This window comes from Harpia harpyja, chromosome 8 (genome assembly GCF_026419915.1).
Source record: "Harpia harpyja isolate bHarHar1 chromosome 8, bHarHar1 primary haplotype, whole genome shotgun sequence".
Taxonomy (NCBI): domain Eukaryota; kingdom Metazoa; phylum Chordata; class Aves; order Accipitriformes; family Accipitridae; genus Harpia; species Harpia harpyja.
Genome location: NC_068947.1, coordinates 50,362,276 through 50,382,380, shown reverse-complemented (window position 1 = coordinate 50,382,380; position 20,105 = coordinate 50,362,276). Strand labels below are relative to the sequence as shown.

The following is a 20,105-nucleotide window of genomic DNA, read 5'->3' as shown; positions in this document are numbered from 1 at the left end:
GTCGAGCCGCGAACCCGCCGGTCTCCGCCCCCTCCCTCCCCTCCGGCCAATCGCCGCCGCCCCCCGCTCGGCGCTCCCCCCCGCCCCCCCCCACCCGCGCGGCGGGAGGCGCGCGGGGGCGGTCGCAGCCCCTCGGCCCCCCGGTCGTTGCGCGGGCGGGCGGGCGAACTGCAGCGGCCCCTGAGGTAAAAAAGTCTCGCCACGGCGGCGAGAGCCTTTTCACTCACCGGGGCCGTCCCTCACGCAGAGGGCTGGCGAGAAACGGTAACCCGGGAGGGCTCCGCAGGCCGGGAGTAAAGGGGCCGCGCTGACAGACGAGCTGAAGTGCAGCGGCTGCGTGACAGAAGCGCGGCACATAGTCACGGAGCCTCGGGGAACGCTGAAGGGCTGGCAGGCCACAGGGAGACGGCGGGGTGGGAGGTTGGCGTGGGCTTGGGAGTTCTGGTGAAAGCTGGGAAGTGGATGTGCGCGGATGCGTTTGACGTTAACGTAAATGTCAAACGTGCGGCGGGCTGTGAGATCGCTCTTCCCCAACCCGAGCTGCGGGAAGAGTAAAACGTGAAGGTTTGTGGGGATTTCTCTTGTGTGACACTTGTGTGGTTCTGGAGAAATGCCTTTTCTTTTTTTGGAAGGCTGAAGCTCCGTGAAGTTTTAAGGGTGTGCCTCATCCCCTCATCTGACAGTATGGGATAAATCTGAAACAATCCATTAAAACCGTGATTTCCTCCTCCACAGAATATACTCATCATGGGTGCATGAGAATTTTTCCTTTAGGGGCTAATTTTGTATTGTCCTTGTTCAAGGCAAGGAAATGAACTAGGCAAAACTTGATAAACCTTTTCCATCTCGGGAGATGTCTGCAGCCTGGTAACAGGTTATTCTGCCATTTCCTTGCCTCCTGGAACCTGCAGCTGAAAAGTCAGAGCCGTTCCAAGCCTGAAGTGCGGAAGAGAGCTATGTAGCTGTGTGGCCCTCTATTTTGTTCTGTGCCCATGCCATTGCTGGCTTCCACACAGCAGATGAGGAACTCCGTGGTGGACATGGGAATTGCCGCAGCAATTCAGGCAGCGCATAGAGTGAATTGTACATGTGTTTTGGGCTTAACACACATGAAATGGGCATATTCTTCCAAAACAATGCTTAGGAGCTCAATTGAATGCCTTTGACAGTAGTACAGAGATGATTTCAGAAAATGGGGGGGAGCGCTCCCTGTCACAAACTGACAGCTGGAAGATGGGTGCTGCAGCCGTTTCCATTCACGGTCCCTTCCGTTGGTGATACCCGTCTCTTGCAGAAAAGAACGGCCAATTCCTGTCACCCCTAGCAGGCGAGGAGTCGAGACCGGCTAACTAACATGGGCAGCTCGTTATCTCAAGAATGGAAGTAGTTCTGAAACAGCACGAGGGCAAGGTCTTAACGGGCAACAAATAAAGGGGAGTTCTTTATCATTCAGCCACTTATTCCTTACTGTATTTTTTTTTCTAAACTCTATCGTTAAGAGCACACGTTAAATGAAGCAGAGCTCACGCAGAGTGTTACGTATGCTTTGCTGTTACGTTTGCACTGTCAATGCAGCTGGTTCATGGGAGCGTACAAGAAAATGGGTGTTTTAAGTTAAAAAAGTACAGGGCAGGCCCTAAATATGCTAGTTTTGGCTGATAAATACCTTTCTTCAAAATTATTTAGGTGCTGACAAGGCAGTTAAGATGCAGAGAGTCCTTTTTCTTACAACGACACGCTTAAGCTTCACACGAACTTAACGTGAAAAGCACGGCTGAGAGGTGAAACACTCCTACGTCAGGAAACTTTAAGGTTACGGTGACCCTCCTTTGACTCCCTTTTCCGGGTATTTTCTAGCAGTTTTAGCCACGCGATGCACCGCCGGCTCTTCCTTCTTCAGCTTGTCCATCTCGGGGTTGAAGGAGAACGGCCGCCGGCAGCCGGTTTGCGGAGGGCGGGGCGCGGCGGCGGGACGCCTCCCCGTTCGCCGCCCCTCTTTCCTGCCGCCGCTACCGCTGCCAGGAAGTTGGAGAACGGGGTAGTTTCGCTCCGAGCAGCTCCGGCCGGGGCTGGGCAGGGCTGGGGCGGCTTCCTCTGGACGCCGGGAGCCCTGCCATGGGGACGTAGCGGGCCGCGGAGCCATGCGCGGCCCGGCGCTGCCCTGCAGCTCGCTGGGGACGGTAAGTCACAGCGAGGGGGGGGAGGTTCGCCGCTCCCCGCGGGACGGGACCGTGCCCTAGCGGGGCACCGCCTCGGCCGGCGGCGGCTCCGGTTTGTTGGCTCTTCCCCCCCCTCCCCCCGGAGCTGCAGCCGGTTGCGGGGTTGCAGCGCGGTGTAGAGCCGCGGAGCTTTCGGGCCCGGGCTCCCTTCGTTTCTCCTCGCCGCTGTAGGGCTCCCCATCGCTCCGGGTGTGCGGACAGCCCGCTTTGTGCTCCCGCTCTGCGGGGGCTTTGCTTTCCCCGGCGGCAGCCCCGTGCCGGAGCGGGGGCGGGGGCAGCGCCGGCGGTGGGAGCCATTTTCTCCTGCGGAGGGGCGAGGTTGGGCTGTCCTGGTGGAGGGGGAGGCTGGAGCCTGTCGGGAAGCCGAGCCGCGCCAGGCTCGCCGTCACCTGGCCGCCGTGCGGTGTAACCGGGCTGCGGGGCCGGTGAGGCGAGGCCGGCGGTGCTTGCTCCTCCTTCCCTCCCTCCCTGCCCACCGCTGGGTTCGCCGACCCCGTTTCCGGGGTTGATCCCTGAGTTAGGGAAAAGGCGGCTGGATTTACGGGAACGGCGGAGGGTTTCCTGGAGTCCGCGGCGCGGCCGTTTAACTCGCGAGGCGCGGGGCTATCCCGGCACGGAGCCGTGCGGTGCTGGGCTCCCCGTCGCCGGTGTGCGGGGCTCGGCTGCCGGCGGGGGAGGACGAGCCGCCTCTGACTCAGCCGGCTCCGCTTTGCTGTACCGTCGGCCGCAGGTGCCTGCGGTCGTACCGCCGGGGACGAGGATGGGCGCGTTGCTGTTATTAAAGCAAGGGAAGCTTTATTGCCACTCTGCGGGCGTTTAAACAAAGATTAGTGGGCTGTACCTGCGCCCCAAACCATGGGATTTGTTTAAAAGCAAGTTTGCCTTCGCTGGTAAATCTTCTTTAGCCTTCTTGGGTATCTTAGGTCAAGATTTCTAAGCCGTCTGTTGTAATTTTGCAGGTGAAAAAGTTACTTGTAAAAGAAATCCGAGAGTTCTATGAATAACCTGACTGCTAGAGGTGAACGACCATTCAGTATCAGCAGATGTGTGATAAAGCAGTGACAGCTGGGGTGGTGTCACTTAGCATCATGACGTGGCTATGAATTCTGGTATAGAAGTTACAGGGTCAAACTGTTTATCCCTAAATACCTGAGCATCCTAGTAACAAACACTTGTGCTTGACTGCACTGGACTTGTAATGTTGGGTTAGTTGTTAATTTGCTGTCAAAAAGTTGTGACTACACTACTGAAAGTTACCTTCTTCCAAAAGCTTTATTCTTTTGCACTGGGAAGCTTTGGGAAACCAGGTAATGGAGTTACAACTAGCACTGGCAGGACAACAGGACTAAAACTATGGAGTAGGAGCGCTCTACGCCTTCACTCTAACTGTGGATCACTTACAGTCTTAGGGCCTAGGGTAGGATACATAAACCGTTGACTTAAATACAGATTTCAAAGCAGTTAGCAAACCTGGAAAAGTGTATTTCTCGCTTAAGTATAGTGGTGCACACATTTTGCTGTAATTCAGATACTATATGTGATATTATTCATACTGTTGGCAATAAAATGCACAAAAAAGTCATTGGATTCCCCAAATTAATTTTATTGTCTTCAGTTAAATAATATGCTGGAGGAAGAGTGTCCTTCAGTGGGATTTCTTTTTCTTTTTGAGGACATTTTCCCCCTCCTATTCTCATGTCATTTCAAGTTCTCAGTAACACCACACTCACTCATTACAGATAATGTTTATCTTTTCCATAAAATCATATTATTTTTTTCAGTGTTACAACTCTCACTCTCTTGCATGACCTTCCATCTTTCATTTACTTTCCATATCATCCCACGTTTGCCCTCATGGCCTTTCTTATTCCCCTGATGCCCCCCTTCTAGTTTCCTCATTCTTTTATGTTTCCTCTGATTCTTCAAAATTTCCTGTAGCTTGTTTCCATGCATTTTCTCTTTTTGTGTGTCCATAATCTCATTTCCAGGTCCTCTGTGTTTTCCCCATGCACTCCTAACTTTCACAGTGGAAAAAGTGGCAGCTGTCTTTGCTGAGGCCAGTGTGTTTTTGGTCTCATTTAAGAAAAAAAAAAATTATAATAGCAGTTTCATTTATTAAAGGCAGTTCAGTTTTATGAATAAAAAATAGCCACAAGGGTGCTTCTGGCATTGATTCCTTTTGAAGGTAAAGGGAGGAATTGCAATTTTGAAGTTAGAAGCTATGTTATATAAAAATTGAAAACCAAGCCACCAAGTGCATTGTAAGAAAGAACTGTTGGGCCTACCATTCTGTTTCCAGTAGTGGCCAACAGCAGGTATCTACCAAGGGGTTTGGAGCAGGGCAAGTGTACTACAATGAAAAATAAAAATACTTTCCCAGCTTCCAGTGATCTGTGACTGTAGGAATTCCCGAGTCAAAATGGTGTCTTCATATTTTGGACCCCTGAGTGTGTTTTTTCCTCTGCTGATGGGTGTGATGATTGCCAGGCAGGTTTCTGGCACCCCCAGCATTCTGGTAGGGAGTCCCACACCTCAGCTATGTGTTGGCTAAAAAAGTGGTGGGTTTTTTTTGTTGGTGTTTTTTTTTTTTTGAACCTGTCTCCTGCTTGTTTTATGTGATGCCTCTTCTTGCTTTGGAAGAGACAGAGAACAACTATCCCACTTCACCTTCTCCATGGCATTCATGACTTTAAGGCCTGCTATAGTACCCTCTGCTCAGTTTTCTCTTTTATAGACCAGTATTTTTAATCATTCCCTTTATGGCAGCCGGTCTGTACCACTGATTGTCCTTGTTACCTTTCTTTGTATAATATCTGGCTTAATTTATATTCTGAGGATTGGGGACCAGAACTACAGTCTGGATTTAATCCTTATGGATTTATATATTGGCATAACAATGCTTTCTGTTTTGTCCTCAAATCCTTTCCTAATAATTCATAGCATTTGATTGCATCTCTGATTGTTTTCTCCAGCCAGGTTCGTTCAACTTTTTATCTGCTTATTAATCTAATTTTAATTTCTATTTTTGATGACTGTCCACTTCCAGCCAAATGGAACGTGTTGATATCCAAGTCTGTGCTAATTTCAATTACGTGGTAATTTTAGTTCTCACAAGTAATTGGTATTGTCAGTTTGGATGCCTTTCCCTTACTTTTTATTAAGTAATCCGTTTTCTGCATTACCAGCGTTATTTGGGGTAAAACCAGTTTTGTCATTTTGTTCCTTCTTATCCATTTTCTTTAGTGATCACAAAGGGGCTTTGCTTTTATTTGGGGCACATGTCTTGTGTTCTCTTCCATAATCTTGTCCTCTTCCATGGATAACCGAGTGCTTCCTTTGAACCCTTGGTAACACAGATCTTTCTGTTGCGGTCTTGGGAACCTCACGGTAGAAAGCACATCTCAAAGCAATGTCGCTACGTTTCTCTATTCAAACAAACAGGAGTATGTCAGTTCCAATGAGTAGGACTCACCACGTGACAATTGCCCGACTCTTTAAAAAATTCACCTAGTGAGTCACTGACAAGAGGCAAGAGCATGGCTTCGGCACAGCGTGGGCAGGGGCCAAGGGCTTGTGCCTAGCTAAAAATCAGCTCGGGGTTGAAGGGGGAGGCCCTCGCTGAGCCTTTCCGCAGCTCTTGGCTCCAACCATGCTCTGATGCAAGGTTGTACAGCTGTGCTGTCAAACTCAGCCCTGAATACAGGCAGGCAAACTACTGGGGTGTCGCATGTCTGTGAACTCAGGGCTCTGACGTAGTGTTCACTGCTGGGTCCTCTAAGGAAAAATTAAAAAGTTATTGTCTTACGGTTGTGATCGCCTTCTGACTCTTCCACTCTTTAGCTCTGCTAATATGAAATAAAAACTTCTAACTTTATATACTGTATATATACACACACACATTTTATGATGTGAAGTCCATGATCTTTATAGATAAATCACAGGGTTTTTTTGTTTTTAAATTAAGATTTCTAAGGCTTTTCTTCATTGCGTGAAAGCTATTACCAGTCTCCTGATTTTAGACAAGGCTTGAAATACAGCATTCCTCCATCTGATCTTCATAAAATGGAGGATTATTTGTAATAATAGCTCTTGTATCCTTCTTTTGACATTTCCAGGTTTTAGTGAACAATGAGAAAAACTTCCTGTAAATGTTGCTTTAATCTACGTTTCTCAATGTGTAAAGCAGAAGTTCTGGTTTCCCATGTATCTTTGTAGAGCAAACTAAAAAAAAAAATGCAAACGTCGAAGAGCTTTTGGAAAAAGGCTGAAGCAGTCACAGAACATAAGGGTAATTTTGCACCTGATTTCTTTGGTAGCTCATTACTCTGAGCAGGATCTCTGTTTTCCTCCAAACTTCCAAGCTGGCTAATTTTTTATGGCTCATCAAAAAGGCTAACAGATAACTGATATGTAGAGTACTTGTGCATTGGTGTTTATCATGCTGAACTCTTGAGCAAAGGGAAGTTTCTATTAAGAAATATTTGAGAAATTCTAATGGCTTGTAATGCCTTTTATTTGCAGGTAGTTCTTTAGTTTAAAAATGGAATATGAAAAATGGAAGTCTTTTTTGAGAGAAGCAGTTGAATAAGTTGTCGGTGGAGAAACATTTTATTAAATGATGAATATGTTAGGTGTGTACAAAAAAGGGAGTAAGCCTCCTAATCTCTGGATTTTAACAGCACATCTGGATTTATAAAATTGTTTTATTCTGAAATTTTCAGCTTTGTGCTTTTGTATTAAGGAGATTGAAACTCTGGAAATTATTAATTTGGAACTATTTTAAACATTAACTTAGTGATGGGCAATATAATTTGAATTGTTTGGAATACTAGTACCTGAGCGTCTGCTCCAGCAAGTATTGCCTTCCTATTAGTTCCCGTGAACAGGCGTGGGGTCTTGAGGTGCTGCATGTGGGGCAGGAGTCACTTCCCACCTGTCTAATCTCTCCCTTCCCACTCAGTTTGCTTTCTGTGACTGGCCTTGGTCCACTCTGGACACCTCTAGGCATCCACTGGCTTTCTAGGAGAGGGGGGTCTCACTCCCACCACAACCCTCTCCATCCTCTCTTTCCTGTCCTACTGTCACGCCAGTGTGTCACTGTCCCTGCTTCCTCTGCTCTTCTCCCTGAGAGTGAGGAGCCTTGCAGGTAGCAGCAGGGCTACAGCTCTGCACAGGGAGGGCAGAGCGCATGATACAGAGCTACGGCATCCGTGCTGAGTAATTTGGTATTTCCTAGCCTCGTGGACATTGGCAGGTGATAATATGGTAGTCCTGATATGCTGCGCTTCCTTGCGCTGTCCCTCTGTTTCTGATACTGTGCCTTTTTTCTCCTTGGCCTGAGAACACTGGTCTCAAGTGTCCCTTCTTATTTCCATCGCCTCCACCCCCATCTTTCTTGACTCTTGCTGTGTTCTTCACTTTTATCTTTGCTGTTCCTTTCTTTCTTTGCTTTACTCTTTAGAGATGTCGCCGTACTTGCAGTTCTCTGTGCATGGTCTGTTGAGGCAGAAGCAGCAGCAAGGGTGTGAACTGTAGTCATGGCAGTAATTCAAGAGTATTTGAGGTTGAAGATGGTGCAGAGGCTCCTAACTCCTGTCTTAGCTGCTAAAACTTTGCATAGAAGAACTTTTGAGCTTGTGCAGTGGTTTTTTTTTTTTCACTGTAGCTGCCAGGCAGTAAGTGCTGGCATGAGACATGAGAAGGAACTAGGATTGCATCACATGTGAGGAGAATGTGCAGGGCACATAGCTGTTACCCAGAGGGGTGGAATGATTTAAGGAAGCAGCCTTCTAGTTTTCATCTGCCATATTTTGTTTCTTTCTGCAGCAGTTTCAGAAGTAAAACCTAGAGTTTCTGCTGACGCTTTTTTTTTTTTCCTGGGCAGTCCCCACTCACTAAAAACATGAATCACCGGTGTGCATGATGTGGTTTGGTGGTTTGAATTATCATTTGTCTTAGGTAATACATGCTGTCCACTTTTCTATGCAGCATTGGTTAGTAGGTACACATTCTTTCTCCTGGCGAGTAGAATCAGAGCATGTTGTAAATCTAACAATGAAAAATCACCTTATTTCAGTTGTAGAGGACCTCTAAACTTTGCCTTGGTGAGCTGTTATCAATGACTTGAGGCTTCAGTGCTTGGTAAATGGAGCTACATCTGGCTGGTGACCTGTCACCAGCAGTGTTGCTCAGGGTTCAATTCTAGGGCCAGTTCTGTTCAATGTATTTATCACCGATCTGGATGCAGGAGTTGAATGCACCATTAGCAAGTTTGCTGATGATACCAAACTGGGAGGTGCAGTTGACTCTCTGGAGGGATAAGAGGCCTCGCAGAGGGATTTAGATAGATTGGAGCATTGGGCTATCATTAACGGAATGAAATTCAACAAGTCCAAATGCCGGATTCTGCACCTGGGACGGTGTAACGCCGGGCACAAGTGTAAATTGGGAGAGGAGTGGCTGGAGAGCAGCTCTGCAGAAAGGGATCTGGGGGGGCTGGTCGACAGCAGGCTCAACGCGAGCCAGCAGCGTGTGCCCTGGGAGCCAAGAGGGCAACCTGCACCCTGGGGGGCATCAACCACAGCCTGACCAGCCGCTCAAGAGGGGATGATCCCGCTGTATGCGGCGTTGGTGCGGCCTCAGCTTGAGTGCTGTGCGCCGTTCTGGGCCGCGCAGTTTAAGAAGGACGTGAAGGTCCTTGAATGGGTCCAGAGGAAGGCAACAAAGCTGGTGACAGAGCTGGAAGGCATGTCCTCTAAGGAGCAGCTGAGGACTCTGGGCTTGTCTAGTTTGGAGAAGAGGAGGCTGAGGGGTGACCATGGCTCTCTACAGCTTCCCGGGGAGGGGAAGTGGAGAGGGAGGTGCCGAGCTCTTCTCCCTGGGATCCAGGGATAGGACTCGTGGGAATGGTTCAAAGCTGCGCCGGGGGAGGTTTGGACTGGACATCAGGAAGCATTTCTTTACCGAGAGGGTGGTCAGACACTGGAACAGGCTTCCTGGAGAGGTGGTCGATGCCCCGAGCCTGTCAGTGTTTAGGAGGCATTTGGACAATGTCCTTAACAACATGCTTTAACTTTTGGTGAGCCCTGAAGTGGTCAGGCAGTTGGATTAGATGATCGTTGTAGGTCTCTTCCAACTGAAAGAGTCTATTCTATTCTAATTTAATGTATTTCTTGAATTATATGAAGTCTGTCATTGGTATTCAGCAGTATACTGCTGAATTCCTTAGGGAGCTGCTTAAGATGGTGGTGGTGGTGGTTTTTTTTTTTCTGCCATGTGAATGATTTTTCTGGAAGGCCGAGTCATTGGTTTGTGAGTCACTTGTGGTCTGTGACTCCCTGTTCCTCAGATTTTGATTAATAATAATGTGTTAACTCTGGCTTGATTACACTTATAGACAACACTTTCACTTAATCTGAAAAATTGAAAACACTTTTCCTGTTTTCTTTTGGTTTTGAAGGTGTATCTGACCAATCTTCTATGTGTTTTTGGCTTGATCTTTGAAGTTTTCCTCTGTTGTTCCTGTTGCTGACTTGTCTGACTTACGGGCCGGCTGTATATATTCCCGTGTCAGGGGATTAATCATTAGGTAGAGAATCAGGATTTTTTATTGTTGCTGTCAGACCATCTGTGTGAATGATCTTTTACTTTTTTTCCTGCAAGCAATCAATCTTGGAAGATTGTCAGCTGCTGCAATGAGTTCTATTTCTTACTGAATTGTTGTTGGAGTGCTCGCGTTTATCCTGTGGTCAGCTAATTAAGTCTGAAAGGATAGCTATTTAAATATGTGGCTCTTTTTTTCCTGTTCACCATTTTAGCACCTGGTCTATTGAATATGTCTTTATATGACAGAGCTCTCTGAAAAATGGGTTTTTTGCTTTGTCAGAGTTGCAAAATCCTATCCTTCTTGAGGTTTTAAGTTGCTTTCATGTATGTACCTTTCTCCCCCAAGGCTTCAATTTTGAGAGAAACAGGACAGCATGGGGCTGTCAGAAGCCATCTCATTTTGCGTATCCGTTCTTAAGCTTTCAACCACAAAATTGGTATCAGCATTGTGGTTTACCCTTATTGGTTTACTTTGCTTTTGCTATAACTCTCCTAGGTGAAAAAGCAAAAAGAACTCTGAAGCTGTGCCTGTACAGCTAGGCATCTTCCCATTTTCAAAAAAGCAAGCTGGGAAAGAATTACAATGTAGGGAAGTTAGTGTAGTAAAACTCGGTGTGAGATTGTATGGATGGGGCAGGGTGGTATTTATTTGCAAAAAAATGAATTGATTTTCATACATTCACGCAATCATAGATGCAATCACAGATGCATAGGCTACATTGGCACACGCTCTCTGCGACATACTCGGAAGCACCAACACGCTTATGTCCACGTGGTGTGGCCAGGATCACTTGTTTGCAATGCAGATGACAAGGGACACTGGCTGTCAAGTCTTCATCGTGCCACTGGGGTTCTTCATAGCACTACAAACTAGTTTTTGGAGAAGTCCATCATACCCTTTGGGAGTCATCAACTTGTATGGGATGGGCCTTTGCAGTAGAAGCTTGCTGACTTCAAGCTCCATAAATTGTTGTTTCCTGGTTTTGTTTTTTATCTTTTTTTTTTTTTTAACTTTTTTGTTATTGTAAGTTTTTTCCTTGTCTGAATGCATGTTTGAAATACATGCCTAGGGTCTGTTTTTCTGTTGGGCCAACAGGCAAAAGAATCTTGTTTGTGATACGCTGCAACCGTCTTGTTACCATCCTCCTGGTGCAGGGTCTTTTGCTGATGAGTCATTTATGCTGTTTCTTACCACAGTGTAGACCTTTTGGCCATGACATAAACAGTACATTTCTCAATTTTGCTGCTGGGAATAGTGTCCTGAAAACAATGTCCAGGGAATGGTGTCCTTCATTATTGGTACAGGCTGTTCTCTTAACCCTTTGTTCTGCTGTTCCTTCCCGTGTGTGTACTTGTGTGTGTACACACGCTCACGTTCTCTTACAGTCATGCTGCAGTCATGCCAGTCTTAGTATTTCCATTAAAATTCTTGACAGCAGTGATCTTCAGAATGAAAATTAGCGACTAAATCTTACAGGAATTAAATAAGTGCACATTTTTGTGGCAGGCTGTTCAGACTGAGTGTTAACAGCTGCAGTTTAAAAGGAGGAATGTACATTTAACGGGGAGAAGTTGAAAACCAAACTTTCCCACGTTTCTAGGGCTGGCTTGCTCAGGAGGAGTTTTGGAAGCTTTTCTGTACTTTGCATCAGTGAGATCCTCCTCTGCCTTCTTATTCCAAACTTCCCATCTGGTTTATTTCTCATTGAGAACTGCAAGTACTGGATCCATTCTTCTCTCTGGAACTTTTTCTAGATGGGCAGTCTTACTGCCTTCCTTAATAGAAACATTCCTTTGCTCTTGAGTAACTTTCTTGCAAGCTGCAGCATTTTCAAGGCGTTCCATCTATAAATTGCACATCACAAAAAGTATTTGCTTTATATACAGCCAGTTTGTCATAGAGACCATTGTATGGCATATTAATAACACAGATGACAGGTGTGGGTATGTCGGGATTTTTTTTGGTAAATAATCTCCCCCCACACTTTTGTCAGTGGAAGGTCCTAATACCAGAATTGGTCAAGTCAACTGAACTCACTGTTATAATAAAATTTAATTGTAAGTGCTGAAGTCAGCTGTACAGTCTGCCAGGGGATATGATGTTTTCTCACCTTGTTTCTCTCCCTCTTTCTTTCCCTCTCTCTCCCTTTCCCTCTATTTGCAGGTTATCCTAACATTTGTCTGCGTGTTGACGAAGGAATCTGTAGAAATTGCTCCAGTGCCGTATACACTGCAAGTCCATCGGGTAGCTTTGGATGGAAGAGACCCCTCTAACTCCTTGAGGAGAGAAAAGAGGCTGGTGCAGTGTCAACTAGGACAATACCTACATCCCAGAGAGACCCACTGCTGCATGAGGTGCCATGCAGGTGTGTAAAATAAGTACAGTAATAGTGACCTTCACCTTAGAGGTATTTCCCTGTCCTGCACTCTGAAACTGTCTCTGTCCTCCAGCTACATCAGTGCTCCCTTTCCTTGGTAGCTATCACAGCCCAGATGAATTCTTATTCCTTGTCTCTTCTTTTGGGCTGTCACTGTCCTTCATGCTGGTGAGAGGAAGCATCCTCAGTCCTTACACAACCACCTCCAGAGTTTCTCTGAGGAATCAGTGACTCCCATCCTCCTTAAGACAACACGTTTGCTTTCCTGTCAGAGCTCTGTTAAGTGATTTTCTTGCAGGTACCTACAAGGCAAAAGACTGTGATCGGCCTGACCAGGCACCTGTCTGTCTTCCGTGTGCTAATGGCACATTCACAGCTGTTGATAACACCATGTCTAAATGCTTCCAGTGTACACGTTGCCGTACAGGTGAGTTATCTACAGGACTTGAGGAAAATGGGTGGTAGTTGTGGGTGGGGGGCTGGAAGGGATGGTAAGGTGAGTGAGGAAGCTTGGAAAAGTAAGCCATTGAATGGGCAGAAGGACAGTGTATGGGAAGGGATTGGGGACAGCAGGAATAAGAGTTACCAAATTACTACGGTCTGAGACACAGTTTGCAGGCCTTTTGGGCCTTTCTCTGGGAAGATTAGGGGGGTAACAGTATGTGTCATCATAACAGTGCCCTCAGCTGCAGGCGAGGGAAGAGGTTGGAATAATTGCTTCTCCTTTTTTTTTTTTTTTTTTCTCCTCAGAATTCCAGCAGATAGTAGAGACCCCTTGCAGCCCAAAGCAAGATACCGTATGTGGCTGTCGGAAGAATCAATATCAGATTGGCCTGTCCGATCTCTTCCAGTGTAGGAACTGCAGCTCGTGTGTCAATGGGATTATTGCCAACTGTGAGTAGGCATGGATATGGACATACTGTACTAGGGTAGACAATAACAGCCCTCTGCTCACTTTCTGACACACTGCAGCACCTTGCCCTGAAGTGATTGTAGTTTTGGAACAACTCTTGGTTTTGCCTGCCCCCTTTCCCCAGAAAGGCTGCCATTTTTTGCCTGCCTTGGCAACAATCCCTGTTTTCTATCACAGTTTCTACCTTCCTTTTGCCCTTGAATGGTTTCTCGGTTTTGGCTGTTGTGAGGAGGTATTTTCTACTTAACTTTGGTACCTCTGCCTTGCATGTACTGAAGCAAGTTCTTTATGCTCTAGAGCAGGTTTCCCCCTTACCTTCTTTTTTTGTCTTTGTGTGGATATTTCTCCTGATGCTCGTTGCATTTCCCTCACCAACTGCTGGAAGCACTTTGAGTACAATGGCTGAAAATACCGCTGGTTCCAGTGCCCAGCTGAACTGCTTGTCAGTCAGTTGCTGAACCACCACAGTGTACTGTGCAGTGTTTTAAAGTGAAGAGCTGCTCAGGTAATGCTGAACTGTACCCAGTGGCATTGGGTGGGACCTGGGGATGGTGCAGGTGTTTGGGAGAAGTACCCATCTTAGCTGTCCCAAGCTGCCTCATCTCTAGTCAGGAATCGGAGATTTTAACCAAATACTGCTTGCTGCCCTCCACTTTGTGCTGTAGGCTAATTCTGTTCATGTCCCTTAAATACTCCTTACCTTGTTGTCCTAAAGCTATCCCCTCTTCTTTGCAAATTCTGCTTCTCCTGATCCCTTTCCTTTCTCCTACCCTGCCTAGTGTGAGGTTTGCTGTCTTGCTGGTGAATGCTTTCCCTCTGGTGCTTGGTACTCTTTCTCTGTCACAGTTTCCATGCTTACACCTATCCTCAAGGGTCATCATCGTACACTGCCCTTGAGCAATTTCCTTCCCTCTTGGCCGACGTTGAACTGTTTTAGTCCTGTCCCTCATTTGCCACAGAATGCACGCTGCTTGTTCTAGTACCTATTTCCCTCCCCTCATGCAACTTTATGTCCTTCCATCACTATTCTTGTCTGCTCCTCCCCACACCTGTTTTACTCAGTCTCCATACTGTGACTTGCTTAGAAGCAATAGCTCTTTCATTTCTTACCCCTTCCACTCACAGCATAGCAGATCGTAAGAGTGGATGTGTGTCCCATGGCTTGAAGTGATTTCTCCCTGCCCTGAACTGACTTCCTCACCAGTCCCAGCTGCTCAGGGACCACTTCTCCCTCATCTTTGCCTGACTAATGTGATTTCCCCTTCCTCTCATGCTTGAACTTGAGTGACTTTCCCTGCTTTTGCACTGGAACTGTCATTATCCATTAGACCAATTTCAGCTGCACTGTAATTTTAGTCCCTTTCCAAGCCTCTACAGAGGTCCCTCACCTACCAGGACAGTGGTACCCTTATTTTTTATTATTTTTATCCTCCCTCAACCCTGTCCTCAAACGTAGACTGAATCCTTTTTCTCTTCTTCAGTAGCAGTTCTCCAGGCTCAAAGAGGGATAATCTCCCACCCATCTTGCAGTGGATTTTTCTCCTTTTGTTTTCTTCTCTGTCCAGTTTATGGCAACAGTTTCTTCTTTTCTTTACAGGCTCAAAGAACAGAGACACAATTTGCAGGTGTAAGCCTCGATTCTTCCTGACACTTAGTAATGTTTGCAAGCCGTGCAACAGGTGAGCTTTTTTTCTCTGTATGCCCCTCCACTGAGTAGGAGACACAGCAGACACAAGCCCCACAGGGGGAGGAAATTTTTTCTCAGGGCTCTGTCCATCTTGACATACCTTTACAACATTCTGCCTTTCTAGGGCAATTGAGTCTTCCCCTCTGCCACCCTCAGTCTTCTCCGTGTAGGCGTCAGCCCACTTAAGAACCCAAAGTCACTAGCCACACTGCATTGCTCTGCTTTGCAGGCTCATCTTGACTTGTCTGTTACTTAGGATTGTCACAAATGACTGGTGCTTCATTTCATGCGTGCTCTCCTCTCTGATTTGCTCTTTCAGCTGCATTGGAGAAGAATGCTTGCAGTGTCATAGCCCAGTGACTACCTCACCGACTCCATCTGGGCTGAGTGAGTACTGGGGGAACTGAGAGACAGTGGAATCTTTTCAGTGTGGGCTTTTGTTCTGTTAATGCCTTTTGTAAAGTGTTATTTTCTCCACTCTCTCAAACCATTATTCTTTTTCTCCCTACCATCTGCACGTCTTCACTTGCTGTTCTTCCTCTAGCACTTACCTCCTCCTTTCTCAGTCACTCACTCATTTGCCCTCTTCCTTTTGACTAGATGGGAGCCTTGTCCTTGGCATCTTCGTTGCAATATTTGGAGTTATTTCTGTCCTCTACATTGTAAATAAAGTAGTGAAGCTGGTTCAGGAAAATGGGATAGCGTCATCTTTCTACTCCTGTGGTGAGTACAGCAGCATATGCAGTGATATTAATGGGGATAGACATCATCCTCTGTGTGTTTGTGTATGCACACACATGTGAGGGGAAAAGTGGGATCCTGTTACTGGGCTTTGCTGCAAGGCCAGAGGAACATGAGAACTTGACAGCTAAGCTTATTGGTGCAGTTCTTAGAACTCTGCATCCACACCAGTAGCTGTGACTGGAAGTGCATGTGAGCTCATTGCTGGGAGATGTGCGTTTTGCTATAAAACCTTTTTGAGGGTAGGATTGTGAATAGCTGCTTTCCTGTTTTCTCTGGGATGTGAGGAAGTGAAAATAATTTCTGCTTTCTTTTTTCTTTTTTTTTCTTTAAAGTTTCTTTGCCACAGACAACCAAGGAGCCAGTACCTGAGGTAAGCAAGATAATGGGTGTAAGAGCTTTCTTTCCGCTTTCAACTGTGTTAGCCTGGGATCCAGAGTAACGTTTTTCCCCATGGGCTGTTTTTAGGCCTTGTATTTTCAAATGAGCTGAGTAATAGGGCTGTTTAATTCAGAAGTCTTTTCCTGTAGAGGGTGGAGCCATTAACATTTTACTTCCCCTCTTCTAGAGGATGCTTTTCAAACTCCTGGGTTTTTTCTTTTTTTCTTTCTGGATGCATTTTTTTCAGATAGCTGGTCCTTAATCCCTTTTTCTCCCTATATACCCCAAGCTTGGAGGATTTAACTAATTTTACTTCAGATCTTGACCGCACAAGCCTCTCGGTGCTGCTCCACAGTGTTGTCTAAGGTCCAATGTTGTTCTGCAGTTAAGAGGGCCCAAGCAGTAGCTGAGATGGGGTTTCCACAGCCTTACAGAGAAGGCTGATGAGAAAGGTGGCACGTGAAGCTTCTAGAATGGTGGTGATTTCGGGTCCCAGCCTTACTTGATTTTGTAAAGAAATATTTTTTCCAGACTACTGTTTTTTGATGCCAAAAGAGAGTTAAACTCCTTGGGTTCTGCTGGAAAGAAATGTTTGGTGCCTTCTGCTCAGACAAGGCATATAGGAAGAACTAAAACCTCAGCACCTGCTCCCCACCTATCTTGGATAAATTTTACTATTTAAAACTAGTGGTTCCTTGCAGGAGACAGGTGTATTGTGCTGCTGCGGGTGATTCAGGACTAAGAAAATGTGTCTTTCAGGTTGAGGTAAAAAGAAATGAAATTTCCATCCTTCTTCCTGAGTCCCAGAAGGAAACGGAATTGTCAGTGAATGCAACACCACCACCTGCACCTCTGCCGCAAAGTTCACATGAGCTACCAGACTGTGTCAGACCTGCCAGGAGGACACAGCTTCCAGACAGTAAGTGAAACTCCCCCATCCTTCCCTCCTTCCCCAGACAAATGAGAACCTGATTATGGAGATGCGGCTAGGAGGATGTTGGACAGACCTTACCCAGTGTGCATGACCTGTGTGTATACTTCATGCATGGCACAGTACAAAGGCAGAAGCATGCCCAAAGCCTGTGAGGCTGTACATGCTAACCATCTATGCAAGGCCTTTCTGTTGTCTCTTTTCCCTACCAGCAAAATGGATTGTCGTATGTGGTGACAGGCTGTCAGTCTTAATGCCTCTGGGATGACGACCCAGAGCATTCCTTTTGCAGGAATGTGTGGCAGCAAGGCCCTAAGCGTGCATGCTCAGCTCTGCTCATAACCTTACACAAGAGCATATGGAAGCATTCCCATTGCTTTTTGAGGGCTAAGAGCAAGTCTGGACATCACAGGAGTTTGTGTGACTACTCTGTAGAAGACCTGAACAGGAGGGGGCAATGCACGATCCCAGGGCACCATCAAGCCCTGCATTATTTGCATTCTCCTTGAGGCTGCAGAATCCTGGTTCTCACACTCTATTTCTTCTCTTTTCACAGACCCTGCTATTCTCTACACTGTGGTGGATCACGTACCACCATCTCGGTGGAAAGAGTTTGTGAGGCGTCTGGGTCTGAGTGACTATGATCTAGAGCGAATTGAGATGGAGCATCGGCGTTTACGAGATGCCCAGTATGAAATGCTTAGACTGTGGAAACTGCATATGGGCCATGCTGCAACTGTGGAGCATATCAGCTGTGTTCTCAACCAGATGGAGCTGAGTGGCTGCAGTGAAGCTATTCAAGAGGCTCTGCTACACCAGAACTCTCCTCAACCTTGCAGCCTCCACAGCCATCTTTAATCTATTTCTGCTTTAGTTGCCCTTACTATGACTCTCAAGAGAGGACCATAACTCCCTTCCTCTTCTGTCTTCCCTTTCCCCTACCTCCCTATCTTTCTAACACTCCTCAGCTGGGTTTGTTGGAGACAGCAGCAGATTTATGCTGGAGGAAGGCTGAGGTTTGCTTCTCAGCCACCATGTAGTTCAACACCTTTAAGCCGTGACAGACCTCTGCAACAACTCCTTTCCCAAGGAGGGAAAGCACCTTGTAAAGGAAGTGGTGTGTGGACTCTGACCAAGATGAAAACAGGAGCTCAGAGTGACTTGATAGATCAGCTGCTCTATGGACAAGTTGTTGCTGAAACAGGTGCTCCACCCACCATGCGGTGGGTAAACTTGTAGGGTGACTTGGTTAAGCAGGCTGTTGAGATGGTAAAGTACTCGCTTACTTTTTGCAGATCTGTTTTTCTGCAAGATCAGACAGTTGAACTGGCTCACATTGCAGCCCTTTGATTGCTTCATCTGATTTGAGGGAAGTGGTGGGAGGATGTGCCTGTTTCTGGGAGCAGGAGAGGATTGCCCCCTTTCGGTATCAACTAGTTATCGCTGTGGCAAAAGAGTCATGGAGATTCAGAAGCGGAAGCTCAGTGAGAAACGGGAGGACGTTATCCTTTCCACAGCCCCACTTCCCTCAGGTTCAAGAGGAATAAGGATTCTGAGCCAGTGAGTCAGATGAGAGGGTTGGTGCTTTTTTCTCAAGTTTTTATTTTCTGTGCCTAGAAACCATGTAAGATAGCATTAACAAAATACCTGCCTGTGTGTTTGTCCAAGTGCAGAGGGGAAAGGAATGCGTGCGTGTGTCTGGGTGAGAAGCGTGGTGCTCAGAGGGTGGTAGTGTGAGTGCCTCTGCAAATCTGTGCTCACACACAGGTCAGTAGGCTTGTGTCTACCTGCTTGTCTATCTGAACAATTTGCTGAACCTGATCTAACTGCAAATGGGACTGTGTATGTGTACATATATATATATATATGTATTTTAGCAACTGTTGAATAACTTCACACTACTTCCTGGACTGCATTCTGTGATTGCTACTTGGGTGTGAGAGCCATTTGGTACCGTCTCCAGGCTCCCACCATCACTTTCCCACAGGTAGTACCCTGGGTGAAGCAGAAGTAGCAAAAATCAATTAGCCTGCATCAGGTGCAGGTTGTCCACACATTTGTAACGTGGATTTTTTTTTTTTTTTTTAGTCTCTTGTCCCTTGACCGGAGAGAAACTTTCTATTGTAAATACACTAAATGCTCTGAATTAAAATTCATATTTTTACCTCTGCCTCTGATCTGGTTTTGTCCATATTGGCTTCTCTTCTGTGGGTGGGGGCAGAGAAAGGGGAATAACTTGCAGATGTGGCAAGAGTGGGCTGCAGGAATGAGTGGCTTGATGGTCTGATGAAATTTTTCTTAAAAATCAAGTTTTATGAACTTTTGTATGTAAAGCTTAGCTGCCCTCAAGTCACAGGAAGCTGGCTGAGGTCAGGAAGTAGGACTGAAATTAAATCCGGTTGCAGGTCTTCTCAGATATTCAAGAGTCAAAGGGCACGCTAGCATAGTTAAAGTGAATTTTTAAACAACATACCATGAGTCATTTTGATTTGTATGTGGCTTTTTAAAGAGGAAATTATCTTTAAATAAAAGAATAATAATAGGTTATACTTTAATGCTAATCTTACAGAAGCGTGTTTTTTGTCTGAGGAACCAAAGCACCGTGTTAAGGCAGTAAGGACGGTTCCTACTCCACCGCTGAGAAAACTCGAAACTTGGAAGTTCACGACAGTCAGTGGCAACGCCAGGAGCTGAAGTCAGTTTTAATTCCCAGCTTGAGGCTTTGTTTTGCTATCCCCACATACTATTTTAACTGAGGCTGATTTTTTTTTTTTTTTTTTATCAAGGGAGATGGTACAAAACTCATTGTAATACACTTTCATAATTTGTGTTCAAGAAGCACAGCAGTATGATTACTGTAGATGTGTAACTGCTTAAAGTGGGGAAATAATCAGAAATCCTTTCCAAGTGTGACACTTAAGAATTGGTTTTGGTGTTTGGTTTTTTTTACTGTGTAATTGCTCATTTAAAATCCAGGTGTTTTTAAAGTTCACCCTGCAAGGGAAGCCACAGGCAGGGGAGCAGGCGGCTACGGGCTGCTGCTCCATCACCGGTGACTTCATGCACCCCATTAATTACACAGAAATCCGCGACTACGAGGCGTTTCAGAGAATGTTGAAGATCTCGTCACGGTAACGAAGGTGACCTGGGCAGGTAATAAAAGCAGAGACTCCTCGTCCTGCGGAGCCTGAGCCTGGACTGAGCGGCCGCCAGAAAAACCGACCTTGGAGCTGTAGGTTTGGGGCTTTTT

General features: G+C 46.3%; 1 protein-coding gene across 1 annotated transcript; it reads left to right on the top strand.

The window, feature by feature from the left end:
• Positions 1 to 2,000: 2,000 nt before the first annotated feature.
• Positions 2,001 to 19,019, top strand: TNFRSF1A (TNF receptor superfamily member 1A). The gene is made up of 10 exons (XM_052795202.1): positions 2,001 to 2,180; positions 11,989 to 12,190; positions 12,501 to 12,629; positions 12,953 to 13,096; positions 14,713 to 14,794; positions 15,122 to 15,189; positions 15,403 to 15,525; positions 15,879 to 15,916; positions 16,684 to 16,843; positions 17,412 to 19,019. Exons 1-10 carry the CDS (start codon positions 2,142 to 2,144, stop codon positions 17,711 to 17,713), a joined length of 1,287 nt encoding a protein of 428 aa, XP_052651162.1. The 5' UTR covers positions 2,001 to 2,141; the 3' UTR covers positions 17,714 to 19,019.
• Positions 19,020 to 20,105: the final 1,086 nt, after the last annotated feature.